This window comes from Aedes aegypti, chromosome 2 (assembly GCF_002204515.2).
Source record: "Aedes aegypti strain LVP_AGWG chromosome 2, AaegL5.0 Primary Assembly, whole genome shotgun sequence".
NCBI classification, from domain to species: domain Eukaryota; kingdom Metazoa; phylum Arthropoda; class Insecta; order Diptera; family Culicidae; genus Aedes; species Aedes aegypti.
In genome coordinates this window covers 199,342,396-199,362,554 of record NC_035108.1, presented here as the reverse complement: position 1 = coordinate 199,362,554, position 20,159 = coordinate 199,342,396, and the positions used below count along the sequence as shown (strand labels likewise).

General features: G+C 39.5%; 1 protein-coding gene across 1 annotated transcript; it reads right to left on the bottom strand.

Annotated features, from left to right (window-relative positions):
• Positions 1-9,075: 9,075 nt before the first annotated feature.
• On the bottom strand, positions 9,076-11,493 carry LOC5566259 (phenoloxidase 2). Its single transcript, XM_001650589.2, has 4 exons — positions 10,889-11,493; positions 10,363-10,818; positions 9,678-10,302; positions 9,076-9,620 (listed from the first exon to the last, which is right to left on the bottom strand). Exons 1-4 carry the CDS (start codon positions 11,414-11,416, stop codon positions 9,172-9,174), a joined length of 2,058 nt encoding a protein of 685 aa, XP_001650639.2. The 5' UTR covers positions 11,417-11,493; the 3' UTR covers positions 9,076-9,171.
• Positions 11,494-20,159: the final 8,666 nt, after the last annotated feature.

Genomic DNA, 20,159 nt, shown 5'->3' with positions numbered 1-20,159 from the left:
GTTCATTATTAGATTGCGCGGATTTTCGAAAAAGAAATTTGGTGAGTTTGTTCTAATCAGCAGCACATGATCGTAATGCGTAAAGAATTCATTTGTCTGCCAACGTCTACCAAACGTATCCCATGGCACTATCCTTTCCATCAATATTCGACAACATCCCGTAACACCTATGAGAGGTCGTAGAGTTCTCTGCATCTTTCTCAAGTAGGTGTTCAACCAATCATCCTTTCCCATTCCCCAGCTTTTGCAAGGACGTGGCCAGGACAGCTCTCGATTATTGGAGGATGCGTCAATCTTGTCTAAGAGTTAGAGGTTAACCCCAAATCTCTGAAATTGGTAACGGACACCTACGAATTTATGCGAAATGCTTAATGCTAGTGCTAAAGCTAATGCTAAATACCTCGGAATCCAAAGATGGCCGGCACAATGGCCGACTAGTACCCCTACTCACGTTTTCTAAGGCACTAAACTGGAGAAATAGTTGGCAAACGTTTCTGATCTTCTTATTTTAAGCTATCTGCTAGTGTACAAAGACAGAAATAATAAGTTCACTTTTGTTTGATGCTTTCTTCGCGAGATTTGTGCCTTCAAAGTTTTAGTGCAATATTAGAGACTGATTCCAAACTGTTTCACCTTGATTGAATCGTCTTCGGTTAGCTTTTGGTGTGTTTCTGTCTAAGAATGGAATGAAAACCCCGTTTGATCGAAGAATGATATTTGTATAAAAACGACTACTTCATTATTACTCAATAGTAATGGAGTAGAACGACATGCACTAAAAACAGAGGACACGGGTATACCTCAAAAGATCAAAGAAAACTGGTCGCAGTGGTTCATCCCGAACAGAAACAAAAAAAAAAGTCACAGATTATTTGAGAGCATGAAAACAAGTGTAAGCTTAGGAAATGTGAAGGCTTTGCATGTAACAAAGACGGAATTTTAATTTAAAGAATTTTGCTAGACACCTTTAGAACCAAAATATGTTTAGTGTGTAAGGATCTCATCGCTACCAAGGCCCGCTTATCAATAGAAAGAAAGACGACATCTTCATATTTGTCATCAAGGACATGCCAGTTGGATAAGGGTAGTGGCTAGTGGAAGGACCCCTCCCCCCTTTATGACGACTATAAATGGAATGGCAAGGTTTGGGGAAGATCTCTTTTAAGTTTGGTCCGGAGACATCATTTCCCCGGTGACGGTCCGGTTTTGTCCGCTACCATACAAGCCGGTTAAGTTCCGCGAATAATAAGTAAACAGTGATTAGGACTTACACTACCCGTCATAAATACGGACTCACTGAAATAAGTATTGCAACACTCAGCTGAATAATGAATCACCCCCAAAAAGTTTAGCATCACCTCAAAATTAAGTTAATTCACATTGCTATATCTCGAGATCCTTACGACTTGCAAAGAAGCGATCTTCAGCAAAGTTGTTCAGGGGATCAAGGACATCCGGAGAGGGAACAGTTTAGTTCGCGATTTTGCCGCTAGGTGGTGCCAGTGAGAACGTAAAATTGAGTATTTTAAACTAGTTTTAGCTTGTGATCCATAAGAGATAGAAAGTTCGGGTCTTCGGCAAAGTTGCTCAGGAGTACGTACTAAATAAAATTGGTACCCAAACGGTTGGGTAACAATGAATTGGTGTGGTGGAATAGCAAGCCAATTGTTCAGATTAATTTAATCGTTATTTTTTTTTTTATTTTGTATTGTATAAATTATTTATTTAAATGTACTACAAACGTTTGTCTCCACGATTCAGTGTTTAAGTCAGTGCGCATCGTACCTTCGTGCTGTGCGTACACGAATTCTTTTTGCTCTTGGAGGTTTTTTTAAACCACTTAAAGCAATAAAACAGTACTTTTCAGTGCTTAAATAAAAAAACGGTACTTTTCATTGCTACTAAAACAGTACTGTTCAGTACTATTTTTTCTACTATTGATGCCTTTACGATCCTTGTTTGGACCCGTGCCTTCGATTTTTCGAAACCGTTGGCGAAAGCTAGCGGTGGTAATTCTTCTTGGACACCGTCTTGGAAAAAAAACCTCTTAGGAGGTCACGTATTTTTTCGTTTATTCACTAAACATGGTTGCAACTACAAACAAAAGGATGGGCGAATCTCTGAATTCACAACTTCCTTCAAAAAAAGTGGGATTTAAAACTGTCACTACACGTGGCAAGAATGGAAGAAAGGAAGTTTCTCCGGAATGCGAACTTTCTTCCAAGGGTGAAATGAATAATGTTGATAATTGCATCGAAATGAGCAATCAATTCGATGCACTAGACAAATTTTCCGAACACCAAATCGAAGCAGTCTCTAGCTCAGGCTCTTTTATTCAAGTGAGGAAGCAAAGAGTGCCGCCTATCGTGGTCAGTAGGGTGCGGCTTATTTTTCAAAAGTTCTCAAACCCAAAAAATCGTGTGCTCTACTGAATTCAAATCACATGGAAAGAGAATCCTCAAAATCTGAGCCAAAAATATTAACATTTAGGGGTGGCGCTATTTTAATTGTTTCCAAACTGTTCATACAACACATTTCACTAAATAAATGTCTTGAGCAAGTTATTCAGCAAAAACTGCACAAAAACATGTTTTTTAACGAAAAATGCCAGTTTTTCCAAATTTTTGCCAGTTAAATATTATCTCTAAAGCTGAAACTAGTTTTTCTCATTTGTTAAACCTTTGAGAAGGACTTTGCAACAATTTTTAAATAAGTTTGAAACAAAACTATGTTTTCATATAATGAAAAATATATGCTCTATTCAACTCGTAATAAAGGAAAGATGCTTTCTAAATTTAAGTTTTATAGAAAAAATGCAATTTCTGGCGAAAAAACTTAAATAATCAAAAGAAATTTGATTTTTTCATTGAAAAATCATGTTTTTGGATAGTTTTTGGTGAAAAACTTAGGCAAAACCATTTTTTAGAAAAATGTGTTATATGAACAGTTTGAAAACAACTTCAAAAACATGTAAAAAGAATCGGAATTGATTGAGTATTCAAGAAGTTATGGTCCAACTAATTTGAAATTTTTAGTGAAATGAGTAAAAATTTGTATAAAAGTATTTGAATCTATGACTAGTTTTGATTTTAGACAAATTTGATGTTCTACAAAGTTTTCATAAATTTAATTTTGAAGATAATGATGCTAGAAGATTTGAAATTGGTTGGAAAATAACAAAGTTATGTTTACTTCACTGAAGGTAATTTTTTATAACTTGAAAATTCACCTTCAAGACGCTTGCGCCACCTCTAAATGTAAATATTTTTGGCTCAGATTTTGAGGTTTCTCTTTTAATGTGATTTAAATTCAGTAGAGCACACGAATTTTTGGTTTTGAGAACTTTTGAAAAATAAGCCGCACCCTAGTGGTCAGTTGTTCCGAATTTGGGGGATTTAGGCAGGAGATCTTGAACTCCATTAGGGGAATCAAGGTCTCCTTCCAAATCGCAAAGAAAGGAGACTGTCGCATTTTGCCGGAAAATCTTAAAGATCGCGAACTTCTTCTCAAACATCTTGAAGAGAAGAAGCACATTTCACTTATGACGACAAAACTGAACGTTGGTTCAAAGTTGTCTTGAAAGGTATCTCAAGTGACTATAAGTCACCTGAAGAGATCAAAAATGGAATAAATGATTTACTTGGGTTTTCCCCAGTCCAAGTAATCATTATGAAAAAGAGAACCCTATCTGGCATTGTTCGGAAAGGGCTTTCTCAAGAATATTATAACAAAAAAGAACAAAATAGTATTAAAGCTTTAGAAAAAGCAAAACTTTTGTGTCGATGTCCGTGTGACATGGGAACATTTCCAGAAACCTGGAGGAAATAACCAGAACCCCACTCAGTGCCGTCGGTGCCAAAAGTGGGGTCATGGTACAAAAAATTGTCGCATGGATGCTAAAAGCATGATTTGAGGAGGTTCTTCTCACGCTAAGGACGTCTGTCCTGTGAAGGAAGATACCACCAAGTTGCTCAAATTGCGGGACCAATCATGAATCCAATTTTTGCGATTGCCCTTCGCGAAAGAGAGTCATTGAGGCTCGTACCAGGCAGATGAAAGATAATATCCGTTACGATAACGATCGTTTCCGGAATTTGCCTGGTAGAGTATCGAACAATACTCATTTTTCCGTTAACGATCGCTTGATTAAGATTTTTTTCAGATTGGAATGCTTGTTCTTTGAATGGTAAAGAGGACGAGCTGTTTAATTTTCTTACAGCTAATAACGTGCATATAGCAGTTATTACTGAAACGTATTTGAAACCTGGATCTAAACTCAAAAAAGATGCTAACTTTTTTGTTTATCGTAATGATCGACTTGATGGGGCATGTGGGGGAGTTGCAATCATCATTCATAGGCGTATAAAACATCAACTGTTTTCGTCATTTGAAACCAAAGTTTTTGAAACTTTAGGCGTTTCAGTTGAAACACAGCTCGGTAAATATACTTTCATAGCTGCCTATTTGCCTTTTCAATGCTCTGGACAGCAAGTTAATTTGCTCCAAACTGACTTGCAAAAATTTACTCACAATAAATCAAAATGTTTTGTCATTGGTGACTTTAATGCCAAACATCGGTCATGGAATAGCATAGCATAGACTGACTGTACATGTCAAAGGTTGCTACTCCGTGATTGATCGGAACTGGTAAGAATTGCACTAGGATCCAAATGAATAATGGATGGGAGTTTCCGCTTACTCTCGAAGTGCAATTTTAGCAGATCTAATATTATTGATCAATAACGGCGCCGGCCAAGTCCTTACAGTCAGTTGGGATGGGGAAGGAATGTTAGGGTGTAATGATTGTTGCTTCTAGAGACCGAGAATACCTCTGCATCTCCACAATCACCACGGGAAGGGTGTTTATTAGTGAGGGAGGAAAAGATCTGGGAGTCACCTCTGGTCGATGATGCGATCCATGGACAAGGGGGAAATATACGACTTATATTTAAAGTTAGTTTTGTATTTTTGTCTCGAGAAGTTTTTGGTAGAAGCTTCAAAAAATACGTCAACATCTATAATGTCGAACAATTCAAAAGATGCTTTTATCAATGACGAAAACTGAAAATTACATGTATATATTTTAAATTATATGAAACAGGAATAATGCCGACACTTGTAGTGACGAACTAAACATAGTTTGTTTGAAAATTACATATGAGTATTACTGTGCATTTTGTCTCGTTATGGTAGAAGTTTTAAAAAATACGTCAACATTCACAATGTCGAACAATTCAAAAGATAATTTTTAATAATGTCAAAAAGAGAAAAATGTATGTATATTGAAATTGTATAAGAAACAAAGCATAATGCCGACACTTATCGTGACGAACCATACAAAGTTTGTTTTAATATTACTTAAAAGTTACGCTTTCAAGAAAAAATGTGTTATCACAAACATGAAACGAACTCACAAGTTGGTAATCCATCCTCGACTGAACACAAAACTGACACTAACAGCAAAACCTCTTGGCGTCCCGAAAACAAACCGTCTTGCTTGTGCCTTCCCAAATACCTACCCAGCAAGACGCTCCAAAACAGAAAAAAAAAATCTCCAGCGACGAAACCACGCACGAAACCGTGAGCAAAATCAATCGGACGACGCAAAACCGAACTGTCCTGCTTGGGCTTCACGAAGCACTCTTTAATGCTAAACATCGGTCATGGAATAATTCTCAAAGTAATTCCAACGGCAGAATTTTATTTAATGAGTGCTCTTCAGGATATTTCTCAATTCAATATCCTGTTAGCCCTACGTGTTTTTCCTCTTCCAAAAATCCATCTACGATTGATTTGCTCTTAACCGACACTAGTCATCTTTGTTGCCAACTAGTTACTCATGCTGATTTTGGACGGGGTTGGTGGTCTGATGGCTACCGCTTCTGCTTCATATGCAGAAGTTCATGGGTTCAATCCCAGGCCCGTCCCTTTCCTCGTACTTTGTAGTTGTATATTTCTCACTTGCTTCTATCTTCCATTCTAAATATATCACACTCAAACTATTCGTTCATAGCAAACGCTAGAACCAGAGACGGACAAGAAACCGTTTCCCTAACGCTTCCTACTTCCACGCGCACGCCTTTCTTACGCCTGATACATAGGCAGTCTGCTAACCACAAAAGCAAACCTCTCTGCCATGCCTTTCCCCCAATCCATACACTCCCGCATGAACTGGCGTGGATGCAGTGGAATATACGGTCTACGTGTGGGAGTCAGTTCAATGCATCATCAATTCCTCCCCCTTCCGCACATTGGTCTGCATTCTGACGTGGCAGGTGCCATTGTTGCCTAAAAATAGAAGATCACCAGCACTTATACACTGAGGATGCCTGTTAGTCCCAAGCAGTTATTCGGTTGGTTCCTTGTGTAAGTGCAGCTGATCTGGCGATACTGGAGTGCATCCACGAGCGGCCAATCAAGCTCAAGCTCCAGCTCAAGCTCAACTAGTTACTCATGCTGATTTTGATTCTGATCATGTCCCTGTTACGTTTCAAATATCCCATGAAGTGATTCTCAATCCTATCAGCTCCAGTTTCAATCATTTTTGAGCCGACTGGAATGTATATGAAACATTAATTGATGCTGATCTTGATGTTAACATTTCTTTACAAACAAAACTTGATATTGACAATGCTCTTGAAGCTTTAACAAATTCCATTGTTGAAACCAGGAGCATTGCAATTCCAAAATTTGAATCTGTGATTATAGATGATTATCTTAAACTCTTGATCCGTCTTAAAAACGTGAGGAGAAGGCAATTTCAATGCACTCGCGATCCTGCTATGAAAATTATATGGCAGGATTTGCAGAAAGAAATAAAAAAAAACGTTTTTCACGTTGAAAATAAAATTTCTCAATTGGACCCTGGCTCTAAGCCCTTTTGGAAATTATCTAAAATTTTGAAAAAACCTCAGAAGCCAATACCGGCATTGAAAGTGGAAACCAAATTATTACTAACTAATTGCAAAAAAGCTCAAAAACTTGCTATGCACTTTGAAAGCGCGCACAATTTTAATTTAGGACTTACTAGTTCAATTGAAAATCAAGTTACCGTAATCCGGGGTAACATTGATCAGTTTTTTTTTTTTGATATTTCAAGAAAATTTCATTTGAAAATGTATATGTTGCCAGTTTTATATTTTTAAAACAAGTACTGACACCCATTGCTCGTGTCTTTATACTGTATTATTATTTCTGAATGTTGAAAGCATGTTTAAACAAATGTTTTAAGTGATTTTATTTAGCTGATATGGGGTAACATTGAACACCCATGAAAACAACGATGGATAATATGGGAAATACCATTACTAATTAAAATCATGGTCCCTGAATCCGAATATGAAGGCCAAATTCATGCAAGTAATTTACTTTTTGAGTTATTCCAAAATTAAAAACATAATGAATTGTCTAATGCGCCTAAAGGTAGGCAATTGCCTAAGGAAGTTCTGCATTTCTAATGTAGTTCGTCAATTATGCTCAACTCAACATATTTATGAAAGTTTTGACGACGGAATCGTTTTCAGCAATGTCATTTTTAGTAACAACCGCATTTCTTCCCTTTTATCAGAACACATGTATGACATGTTTCTATAATCGTGTCATCCATAATCATAAAAATCATTGTTTCTAAAAGTTGAAAAATTTACGCATGAACACAACTCAATTTTCGCAAAAACCTTACTGTTTATTAGCTCATGAATAGAGGTAAGGGAATCACTATTCATGCATTGAAAATATTTTATCGATAAATGTTGATTCGAACTTTTTACGAGCAGGGTCATTGCGACCAATGTTACCCCGCTGATCAATGATACCCCAGATTACGGTACTCAAGACTTCGAAAATATTATCAATCAAGAGTGAGTTTTAGAAAATTCCTAGGAGACGGATTTAGAAGAAGTGAGAACTATTATTAAAAAATTCAAAAATATGAAAGCTCCTGGCGATGATGGAATTTTCTCCAACCTCTTCAAGAAACTTCCAGAAAGTAGATTATCATTCTTAGTTGATATATTTAACAAATGTTTTCAATTAGTATATTTTCCTGACAAATGGAAAAATGCTAAGGTTGTACCAATTTTGAAACTAGACCAGATGCTGTACCAATATGGACTAGCTGTAAGAAGATGCAGAGATCCAAAATAAAATTTTGAAAATGATTCTGAGGCTTCCTCCCTAGTATAGTACCAATAAGTTACATAGAATATTCAATGTTGAAAAATTGGAACAAATGTAAAATAAAATAATTAATAATTTCAGGCAAAAATCGTTACAATCTTCTATTGCCACGATTATTGCGTTATATATTTAGATTAAGTAAATTGAAAACATTTTTTTTTTTCTATTATAGTCAGGTGAAATCAACTCACCTGTAAAAAATCTGAATTGCTACGGCAAATTGAATGTAATATGTTGTTAACAAAATTGTTAACAAAACCTTAAATGTGTTTAACCAAATTAGGATGATAGTATTGTCTAATAACACAGAACACCTAGATATAAGTAATGAATCTAATGTTTGGAATGATGCTAATGAAGAAATTAAAAAAAAAGGCTTAACAAATTTGTATTTTTTGTACTCAACCAGCTAGTAAGCCTGAAGATTCATCCACTAAACTAACTTTTACTCCAATTAATCAACAAATTGCAGTGTGCTCATGAGTGACTTTCTAACGACATTTGATCGCACCGCAACCCACATTCGCGTGACACACATATTATCAATTCCGCTGGTCTCTTGCCATTATTTATCTCGGTTTTCAGGGTTCTTTTTTGAAAGCTGCACGCACAAACTGCAGTAGTGTTAGGGCAGAGTATGGGTCAAGAGCTCCGAAAAGCCACATGCTCGATGCCACCAACGAGGACCATATGAGTGTATCTTGATAATGGTGTCATGTGATAACAACAGAGAGCGGTCAAACTGTGTCGAGTGGTAGCAATCGGCTGATACAAATTCGAGTTGCAAGATAGTGTCTACATTGATGCTGGGAGAGAAACTGGAGAAAGGTAAATTTTGCTCTCGCTGGAGATATGTAGTAATCCAGGACATGTGGAGAATATCTATCTAATTGGACGTATGCTTACACCATGATAAATAAATTTATTCAATTTCATTTCAAATATACATATGAGCCAAAATCATTTCATCATTTTCTTCAATTTTTCAACTGTTCAGGTTCTAGCAATTACAGTGTTGGTGAATCGGATTTGTACGTTCGCGAGAGCCATGTTGCTGTTCGAGCTAATGAAATCCGGCAAGGTTCGAGTGGCGCCAGTGGCAGGACGGTCGAATGGATAACCCATTGGACGGCGATCCGGATACAGACGATCCCGAAGGCCACAGAACGAATGCGAATCATTGCAGTCAACGTTTTCATCGAACTCCTGGTTAACCGTATCGCCGGTGAAGTCGGAAATCATCGCAAACAGATCGAAGGTCATTCCCTCTGGAGTACCCTTGGGAATCAGCAAGTGAGATGGCCATCCACAGTTACAGAACCGGAACTGTTCAGCGCCAGTTGGTTGATTGGACATTGCTACCGAGCGGAATGTACGCTCGTAAGGGATGGTCACGCTAGATTGCTCCGAACGACGGACAATAGAATTGGCACCAGGGTTCACTGAAATAGGAAAAACTTAGTAAGTGGCTTGATACAACGCAAAGGTTAGCTACGAACATGTAACAGTGAATTTGTCAAGCTCAATCATCAGAATACGTTGCTCCTGATAGGTGAGTGGAATGTTACGTTCGTCAGTCTTAGGACCGATGAAGATTCGGCAAGTTCCTCGACGTCTTGCGCCAGAATTGTTAACCATCAGTCGGAAAGTGAACGGAGCGTGCTGCAAATGTGTGAACGAGGCAAATACGTTTCCTTGTGGCCCAAAGTCCAATCCAGTGGCCAGATCAACTTGCGATCGTTGCCAATAGGTCAGCAATACGTTCGCAGGAGCATTAGCACGATTTAACTGAACTCCAAGAGATTGGATTTGAACGCCGTTGTAGTTGAGTTGACTGGCCGTATAAGGTGGCAGAGTGTTTTTGTGGCGATGGAACATGTTATCAACTTGAGCGTGCAAACGATAGAAGGTGGGATCTCTCATGGCCGTTTGGAACTCTCCAACAACTCCATAACCTTCCAAGAAACGACCCTCAGGATCGTGGCTGTATGCAATAACATTGTGCAAATTTCCGTGATAGCTTCCATAGTATTGACGGTTGACCGAAAGTGAAGAAGGTTCCATAATGTTACCTAGTATATCAGTACCGTTCTGTTCTGTCAGAGGGATGCGTTGACCATTCATCTGAAAATTTGAAAAGAAAGGTTATTATATTTTCAAATACAATTTATCCACTGTACTTACTCCCATCACAAATCCAGCATCAATACTGTCTGAGATGCGTTGTTCCCAGTTTTCCAAATCCGTTATAGTGAAAACCACCTGGTCATCCACTCGATTGACATCGGACAAAATTTGATTTTGAGGACGCGGTGGGAATGCACGATTGGTCAAACTTCTAATAATCTTTGGGAAGTAACCTTCAGGGATGGGAACGCGAAGGTTGTTCAGCGGTCGGACTCGGGCAAGACGTGCACAGAAACGTTCAACATTGTATCGGGCAATCAGCTGTTGGTGCATGTAATAGAACAACTCTCCACGACGATCCTTACGAACAACTGCATCGGGTCCATCCCCTGGGTACACCAGATGCCAGTGCCAATGATGAAGGTTGACTCCAATATCTTCGCGGAAGAACGCCAGCCGTTGTTCCTCTTCGCGTTCTGAAGCAGTGAAGTTCAACGGAATGTCGATGACCATCTATGAAATCAATCAGAATGGATGAGTAGTTTTAATTCCACCAGATCAAGATCAAGCATTTTAAACCTACCCGATTCTCCTGTTGAACAACCGAACCTTCTTCACGCAACTTAGGAAATACAGAGGGATCTACAAACGAATCCGGGAACAGCTCCAAGAACGAGGGAATATTAAGTTCCCTAGTATCCGGTCGATGTTGGATGGCAACGGCCAATGCATACTGGAACAGGACTGGATTTACACGATCTCGTGTATAGGCAGCAACTGCCATCAGCGTTTCGGGATCCGGTTGATTCACGAACAATGAAATTAGATCTCCAGCAACCCTACGATCTCTCTGGTTAAACAGGGAAAATCCACCACGGCGAGGAATGGCCTCCGCAAAGGCAATATTCGGACTACCAACATTGCGAACTGGAATTCGGGTGTCTGCGTCGTTTCCAAATCGGTTCTGAATGTTCGCACCAATTGGCCTGTAGCGTTCGGTGAGATAGTTTTCCGGCAGGTCAATAACCGTCCTTCCATCGTCCTTAGGGTAGAACGTAGGCTCCAAGGGGCGCTGCAGCAAGGCAAGCAATTTACGATTTCCAGTGGCCATTGCTTGCGGATAATACACCAACAGCTACTCAATGCTACTAATCGTAAAAACTGATGAAGTATGAAGCACAAATGACCCGATATCAGCTTATATAGTCAAATAATGTTGACTGCGAACGAAATCGTGTCAACCGTAAACCACAAAATTTGATATATTTTAGGCGTCAAACACTATTACGCACAGCCTCGCATAGATCGAGTATCGGTGATTCATTGCTTGTTAAGGCATAGATGTTTTGTTAGACTGGGTAATAAAACCACCAAATTTGACTTAGTTGCGGTGAATGAAAACTCTACTAATAGAAGAACCTAATTCGCAAATGAATGATAAAGATCATCATAACTGCTTCTATGCAATAATTTAGCTACCTAATGGAAATAACAGATACTAGGCAATTCCCGGCATCGGTAATAGTGTACTCCATACACATGGTATGACTTCCTGTATCTGTTGTATAATTTTCTAGTTCATATATCTAATTATAACCCCATTAACAACCATTTGCTTTAGAACCTTATGTTCGATATGTTTATAAAATAGCCCCTTGAATGGGGATTTATATTCAGTTTGAAGCTGTTTCACAGCGGAACGGTCGAAAACAGAGTTAAATGATACAAAACTTAAAAAATATGAGGCGAAGCTCTCATACAACATTGCACTTTTTTTTTTTTCATTCTTCAAATTTTATGAGATCTGATCCACAGCTGTGAGATAAAAAAGATCGCGAATTTTGGGATATATTTCCGGCAGTAACAGAGAGATAATATTGTTTTATACAGTGTCACCATAACTTTAAATTATGTTTTGTTCTGATACTGCATCCCGTTGTGCTCCAGACAATGGATTTAAGTTATTCAAACATGTTTGGAAAACGCTATTGGATATTGAATATGCTTTTCGACGCCTTTTTGGAAGCTGCACAAAGTTATGCATACTTAGATTTTTGTAATTCTCAACACGCCCTCTAAAGAGCTGCAATCCAGAACTCCGCCCAAGTAAAATTAGTCGCTGAATAACGGTTTATTCAGCCGAAGCATGCTTGAGAGTGATTTTTTAGACTCTTATTCAGAAAAAATGTTTGTTAGGCGATGCTCGACCGCAGCTTCACGAACGCCGGGGAGACCTTTAAATAACCAGTCTGCCTGCTGTTCCGATGATGGCAACGTATTCTATCTGGATACTTACGTTCTCAACAAGGTCCCGAACGTATAAATACTTCACGTCGATATGCTTAAGTCTTCTGGTATCCTTAGGATTTGACACTATCTTCATTGTGGATTGATGACGTACATGATACAGCCCACGAGCTCACGATATGGCTTATCCATCCGCTTGGTCTTATCTCCTTTCGCAAATCGTAACCTGTGTTCCATTGGTGTGGAGACAGGACGACTGTCCTCCATATCGAAATGAACCAACAGGCTTTCCAAATAGTTTCTCTGGCTGATGCGCATAACCTTCGTTTCAACATCCCGTTCTATCTTCATCCCTAGGAAGCACTTCACAGGACATACATCGGTCATTTCGAATTATCCGGACCAAGCTTTCTTGATCTGCAGAACTATTCCCTGCAAAGGATCAACCACCAGGACATCGTCATCATATAATACTAGTATCACTCGATTCTTTCCCGATCACTGAACGTAGAGTCAAAGATGATTCGAACTGCGCTTGAAGCTTAGCATTTCCATAAAAGAATGAAACCGATCGTTCCACGATGTAGACGTTTGCTTTAGGCCATATATTGACTTATGAAGGTGACATACGAGACCATTCTTACACTGTTAAAAATAATGAAGATTACACGTCATGTAAACTTCATTCATGCAATGTAAACATGACGTCATGTAAATTTAAGTCTGAAACCATGTAAAAATGTGTTATATGTCATGTAACCACTCAGGATTCTGCTGGATTACATGACATATAATTGAAGTTTACATGACATATCATGTAAATATCCATGATACTCCACGCTCCAATTATGTGCATTATATGTCTCAGAAATTTACACGTTTCGTTCGAACTGTGTACGACTGAATCCATCCGGCTGTTGCATGTAAATTTCTTCTGACAAAGTTCCGTTGAGGAACGCCGTCTTTACATCCATCTGGTGTACGGCCATCCCCTCCTTATTTGCCAACGCCAAAATTGCACGCAACGTATCCAGCCGAGTCACCGACGAGTATTTTTCCTTGTAATCAAAACTACGTCTTTGGATGAAGCCTCTAGCTACGAATCGAGCCTTGTATCGCGGCGGCTGTCCATCCTCTGACCTTTTGATCTTAATAATCCACTTGCAAGATATCGCGTTCCGAACTTCCGGCAACTTCACCAAACTCCATGTATTGTTTTTCGCCTGCGAATCAATCTCATCTTGCATGGCCTTCTGCCATTGAGGCCTATCACTTCTCTTCCGCAACTCTGATACCGATTCAGGCAAGTCTTCAACATATCCCAACGCATTCAACGCAAAATTGGCTACTTCATAATCCTTGTGCCAGATAGGCGCACCGCGACTACGAGTTTGCCTTCCACCAGAAACAAGATCAGTTGGTTCACGTTGCTCACCCTCATCGCTTTCTTCATCGTCATTTACAGTCATATCGTTATCTTCGAGATCACTACCCAAATCACTTATCAATTCTTCATCGTCATGTCCCTCAAAGTCATTGTCAATCGGACGGACTCGGATTACTGACACTTCACTGTTCGATTTTTTCTTCGCACCGCCTCAGCCTCAGCCGATTCCACGAAATCGACATCTCGAGCAGCCACTATCTCATCCGTTACTGGATTCCACACACGATATCCGTTTGGTGAATAGCCGACTAGCACACCCTTCCATGCTTTGGCGTCCAGCTTCTTGCGCCGCTCCGACGGAACGTGCACGAACACACTAAACCCAAAAACACGAAATCGAGACATATTTGGCTTCTTGCCCTCCCAACGCTCCGAAAGTGTTTTATCTTCGTCAATCGCACCCGCTCACTATGGGCGGTTTCCATACAGACTGACGGCCAAAAATATTTTTTTCCATCTCATGTCGTATATCTGAGTTTTATGATACAAATTTGATGTTTTATTTTCAAAAACAAGTTTTCGAGACTAACTTTTGAATAGGGTCTATAGCGAAATATAAAACTTTGTTACTTATAATCAGGGTTGGGAAAAAGTCTGAAACTCACTCTACAGTAGCCAAACAAAGCCAATCATAGTCAGCGAAGCCAGTGAAACTCACGCCCATCGCTGCTGTAGGCAAATGCCTTGAAAATTGCAAAACACCCGTTGCTAAGGGCAACCCGATATTACGGTAGAAAAATGTTCTATTTCCCGCTGCATTTCCCGCATTTAGAGCCTTCAATGACACTCATGATTTAGAAAATTCGTGCACCCAACAGAGGCTACTTGATGAGATTCACGTTTTTAAACTACTGTACTGGGAGAGCCACATGATTTTCGCGAAAAGTCAAGCCTACTACTATTACCATTCCCAGCCCTGCTTATAATGCATACTAGTGGTCCCGGCAAACTTCGTCTTGCCATCAAGTAGGCTGTTGAAAAACAATACTGATCGTCCCATACAAAATGACAGTTTCGTACACGCTCGTTTTTTCAACTTTCCCGGTGAATATCCTGGGATTTTTATACACACAAACACGTCGGAACTCTTAACGAACAAAACGGAGAAAGAATCATTCTGATCCGTTCACCCGTTAGCAAGCCATTTCGTGACATACAAACATCATTCCAATTTTATTTATATAGATAAGCCATTTATGCGATTAACGTTGTGCAAACCATTATAAATGTTAAAACTTACATAGAAATGATGATATGAATAATTTAGCGAAATTCAGTTATTTTCCGAATTAGTTTTTAGCTGTTTTCAATAGAAAATGGTTAAAAATAATGGAAAAATTCAAAAAGCCTTATATTAAAAAAGTGCAAATTTGTGCAGCTAAATTCTTCACGATCCTTTAGTTTACATCCTAAAGTACCCTTGGAACTGAATTTAAGCCTGGGACAACTTGGGACAAAAAAGTACTCGATGTGTTAACTATAAGCTTATTCGATTTTTTTAACTGCTTTATAAAAACATCATAAAAGATAGTGGATTTTTTTTTAAGCTTTTTTTATTTTTTTATTGTTTCTAGGAAGCCTTTTTTGTAAGCTTTCAAATGGTGTAAAAACATTTTACGTAAGTATTATAGAAAAAAAGTTATATTCATTTGAGTAAACCATAGTTTTTCCTAATAAAAACAAGTTTTTCTCCATAGGCACATCTTTGGCACCTCATATCTGAGTGTGCAATGCAAATCAAGCCCTAATATTTTGGGGATTTCTTAGCAGACATGTTTACAATGAAATGGCGAACAAGAATTGAAATTTGGGGCACATCACTTTTTTTGATTATTGACCACCTGATAAGCCATAGTGCCGCTGGAGACCTGTTCACAAGGTATGCGGCCGTCTGCACAGCCTGAACCCAGAATAACTTATCGATCCTCGAATCTTCAAGCATCGCTCTCGCACGCTCAACAACGGTACGATTCATTCTCTCGCTAGTACCGTTCTGTTTCGGCGTATAGGAAATCGTCCAGTCGATCTGGATTCCCTTCTTTCGGCAGAAACTTTCAAATGCTGTGTTCCGGTATTCCCCACCATTAACGCACTTGAGACGAGAAATCCAAACCCTAAACTTCGCTATTGCCAGTGGCTCATAGTAGTGAAATCACTTGAGGACTTCGCTCTTTGGTTTCATCGGAAAGATTATTATGAAATGCGACCAATCGTCTATGAACGTAACAAAATACTGTTCACCTCCTCGGCCGATCGGCGTTACAGGGCCGCACATGTCTGAATGGACGACCTAGCGACTAGCGACGAACGTTTGCCTTGACGCATGGAAAAGGGCTTTCGAGTTTGTTTACCCACGACGCAAGGTTCACAAATGATTTCATTTCGGTATAAGTTCTTCCCGGGCGACAAACCATCAACCATTTGCTTACCGATCAGCTGGTGCATGTTCAGATGCCTGAATCTATGATGTCACAGTTCTAGTTCTTTCGTGATTAATCGACTTTCCCGCACAATGATCGATCGCGTAAAGGTCAAGTTCCTACAATTACATGTACCTCGAAGTACACCAGTCGTAACTACCCTTTAACCGTCGAAAATTTTCACTTTGCCGTCGCCGAACAATACTTTCATTCCCTTTTCCTCGACTTTCAGTACAGAGAACAAATTGAATCGCAATGAAGGTACAAACAACACATTGTTAATGGTACATGGAACGGACTCACCATCTACGACGGACATCCATCGTAGGGTTCCGGAATGACGTGCCACGATCGACTTGCCGTCCTTTGTAATGGCAATCTCGATTGGCTTCACGAGCGGTCGCAATCTATGCTGGCGATTATGCTGCAGCAAGGCACCCGTCAAAACGTGGAACGATACAAACAGAAGCGAAGACAGCAAACCCATCTATTCCGGGCAGTGAATCAATTTGTCATCAAAACAGACGAAAAACAAATAACAAAGCAGGCTCGCTCACAACCGTTTGTCGCAACTGTTGCGGATAAGGACACAATAAAAAGCAAAATTGTCATGACAATCACAGAGCGCAACATTGTTGCAACCTTTTCAACTCGCGATTAATCAGTTATTTTAAACACAAAACCAAATTTGTTTTATGGATGGTGCTTAATAATGTGTCGATGTTTACCAACACGGAGAAGGTTTTCGAAAAATGCAATGAGAATCCCACAATAGCTCTGCGCACGTGGTGATCGATCTTTGTCATATTCTGTTCAAGTGATGATAAACTCATGTTGCAGAATACAATTGTTGCAACAAGAGCAGGAGGTGACAATGTCTTTGTTGCTGCGTGTTGGGTGACAATTGATTTATTGATTCCGGGATAAAAAAGCGCCGCCTGAAAGAGTCGGAGTGTGAAGAGATGGAGCAGTTGTATCGTTCTCAAGAAACGCGTAAGTTCTACAAGAAACTCAATGCATCCCGCAAAGGCTTTGTGCCGCGAGCCAAAATGTACCGGGATAAGCATGGAAGTATCTTGACGGACGAACATGAGGTGTTTAAAAGGTGGAAGCAGCTTTACGAAGAACATATGAATGGCGCAGATGAGGAAGACCAAGATAGCAGGAGGAATGGCTTCATCAGTACGGTGGATGGAAGAGACTCCCACAATATGTTAGTTCTCCCCTCGGTCCCCTACAATTTTGTTTCACCTCGAAAAAATGCGGACCCCTTTTACCCCTATGGTTTTGCCACCACGTTGTGGTGAATTCATGATCAGCTGGCATGACCAGATGATTCTTGTTTATATTTTCATTCATCATAATGGGCTCCGCTGGTTTCGCTACCTTCTTCCTTCACGGTTCCTGAAATCTCCGTTATCACCGCGGAAACCACTTTCACCGCTTCGGCCGGTTATGACTGCACCCACCGAACACTACAAGGTTCTGTAACGCAAGGATTGTAGTCAACAGATGCCTTGTTGTCAATAGATGTTTTGTACCGACAAGAATATAATAAGCCGGAAGATTTCCGACTTGAAGCAACAGCGGTTGGCTCAAAATTTCCTTGCTGTTGCTGCCCCTAGGCGGGAATCTTCCGGATCAACAGCCAACAGATAGATGTAGGCATTTGTCGGCATGAACAGCAAAAATAGTCTCTAATAGAACTACCGGTACCGTAACTGTTGGGTGGATGAGAGAATTGCGGGGTGGGTTTGAATTTTGAATCTGTGGAGCAAAATATATTTTCCTACAGGAAAACTTGAATCGGGTTGGGATTGAAACTGTTATTCGGGTTGCGCCAGTTCCAACCTGGTTCAAGAATGTTTGTTTGAGTAATTTGAGGTTAGTTTTGTTGGCACTCCTGTTTGGGGCGCCCTGACCGGGATCACGGTCAGTTTGAGCGTGTACCTGATTTGACGTTTCCAAATGTAAACAAGCATCCCAATGCAGGGGTGGAATCGAAAAACTGTTGAAAAATCACCACGCTGATACGCATAGGGTTGAACCAACTGTGCCGCATCTCTAATTATTTTTCAAAATGTGGTGAGTATCCATGTTTTCAAAAATCCTTAAGAAAATTAAGAGTGCGTATAAACAAAATCGGAAAGCGTAAATATTCATTAAAAATCATTGTCTTTCGAAGAAAAATACTAAAACTGGGGGTTAGATCTGACGGAAATGGTCTATTAAGAAACAAAAATTTTGAAAATAAGATTTCTCAATTGGACCCTGGCTCTAAGCCCTTTTGGAAATTATCTAAAATTATGGAAAAAAAAACTTAGAAGCCAATACCGGCATTGAAAGAGGAAAACAAATTATTACTAACTAATTGCGAAAAAGCTTAAAAACTTGCAGCTTGAAAGCGCGCACAATTTCAATTTAGGACTTACTAGTCCAATTGAAAATCAAGTTACTCAGGACTTCGAAAATATTCTCAATCAAGAGATCGTTTTCAAAAATTCCTGGAAGACTGATTTGGAAGAATTTTTTTCTTTTTTTTTTTTGGCATTAACGTCCTCACTGGGACAGAGCCTGCCTCCCAGCTTAGTATTCTTATGAGCACTTCCACAGTTATTAACTGAGAGCTTTCTTTGTCAAAGTTGCCATTTTCGCATTTCGTGTGACAGGTACGATTATACTCTATGCCCAGGGATGTCAAGAAAATTTTCATTACGAAAAGATCCTGGACCGACCGGGAATCGAACCCAGACACCTTCAGCATGGCTTTGCTTTGTAGCCACGGACTCTAACCACTCGGCTAAGGAAGGCCCCTAAGACTATTTACTATCTACCTATCAAAAGATGATTGACTTGTAGCCCTACTCACGTTTTCAACAGCACCAAACTGAAAGAAAAGTTTCTTCGATAGGCTTGTTCCTGTGATAGTGAAGTACCACTTCTCAGCTAAATATAAATATTCACATCTTGCCTTATGATGTTAGTGACAGTCATGTTAGTAGTCTATGCGCAAAAGAATCGATATAATATCGGTATAAAGTTGCTCAGTAAAACTGGGGGTTAGATCTGACGGAAATGGTCTATTAAGAAACAAAAATTTTGAAAATAAGATTTCTCAATTGGACCCTGGCTCTAAGCCCTTTTGGAAATTATCTAAAATTATGAAAAAAAAAACTTAGAAGCCAATACCGGCGTTGAAAGAGGAAAACAAATTATTACTAACTAATTGCGAAAAAGCTTAAAAACTTGCAGCTTGAAAGCGCGCACAATTTCAATTTAGGACTTACTAGTCCAATTGAAAATCAAGTTACTCAGGACTTCGAAAATATTCTCAATCAAGAGATCGTTTTCAAAAATTCCTGGAAGACTGCTTTGGAAGATTTTTTTTCTTTTTTTTTTTTGGCATTAACGTCCTCACTGGGACAGAGCCTGCCTCCCAGCTTAGTATTCTTATGAGCACTTCCACAGTTATTAACTGAGAGCTTTCTTTGTCAAAGTTACCATTTTCGCATTTGTACATCGTGTGACAGGTACGATTATACTCTATGCCCAGGAAAGTCTAGGAAATTTCCATTACGAAAAGATCCTAGACCGACCGGGAATCGAACCCAGACACCTTCAGCATGGCTTTGCTTTGTAGCCACGGACTCTAACCACTCGGCTAAGAAAGGCCCCTAAGACTATTTACTATCTACCTATCCAAAGATGATTGACTTGTAGCCCTACTCACGTTTTCAACA

Coding starts and splice junctions, on each gene's coding strand:
- LOC5566259 (XM_001650589.2), bottom strand. CDS start 11,416: ATGGCCACTGGAAATCGTAAATTGCTTGCCTTGCTGCAGCGCCCCTTG. Junction 10,303..10,362: donor ATGCTGGATTTGTGATGGGA/GTAAGTACAGTG, acceptor TCAAATTTTCAG/ATGAATGGTCAACGCATCCC. Junction 9,621..9,677: donor TGACAAATTCACTGTTACAT/GTTCGTAGCTAA, acceptor TTCCTATTTCAG/TGAACCCTGGTGCCAATTCT.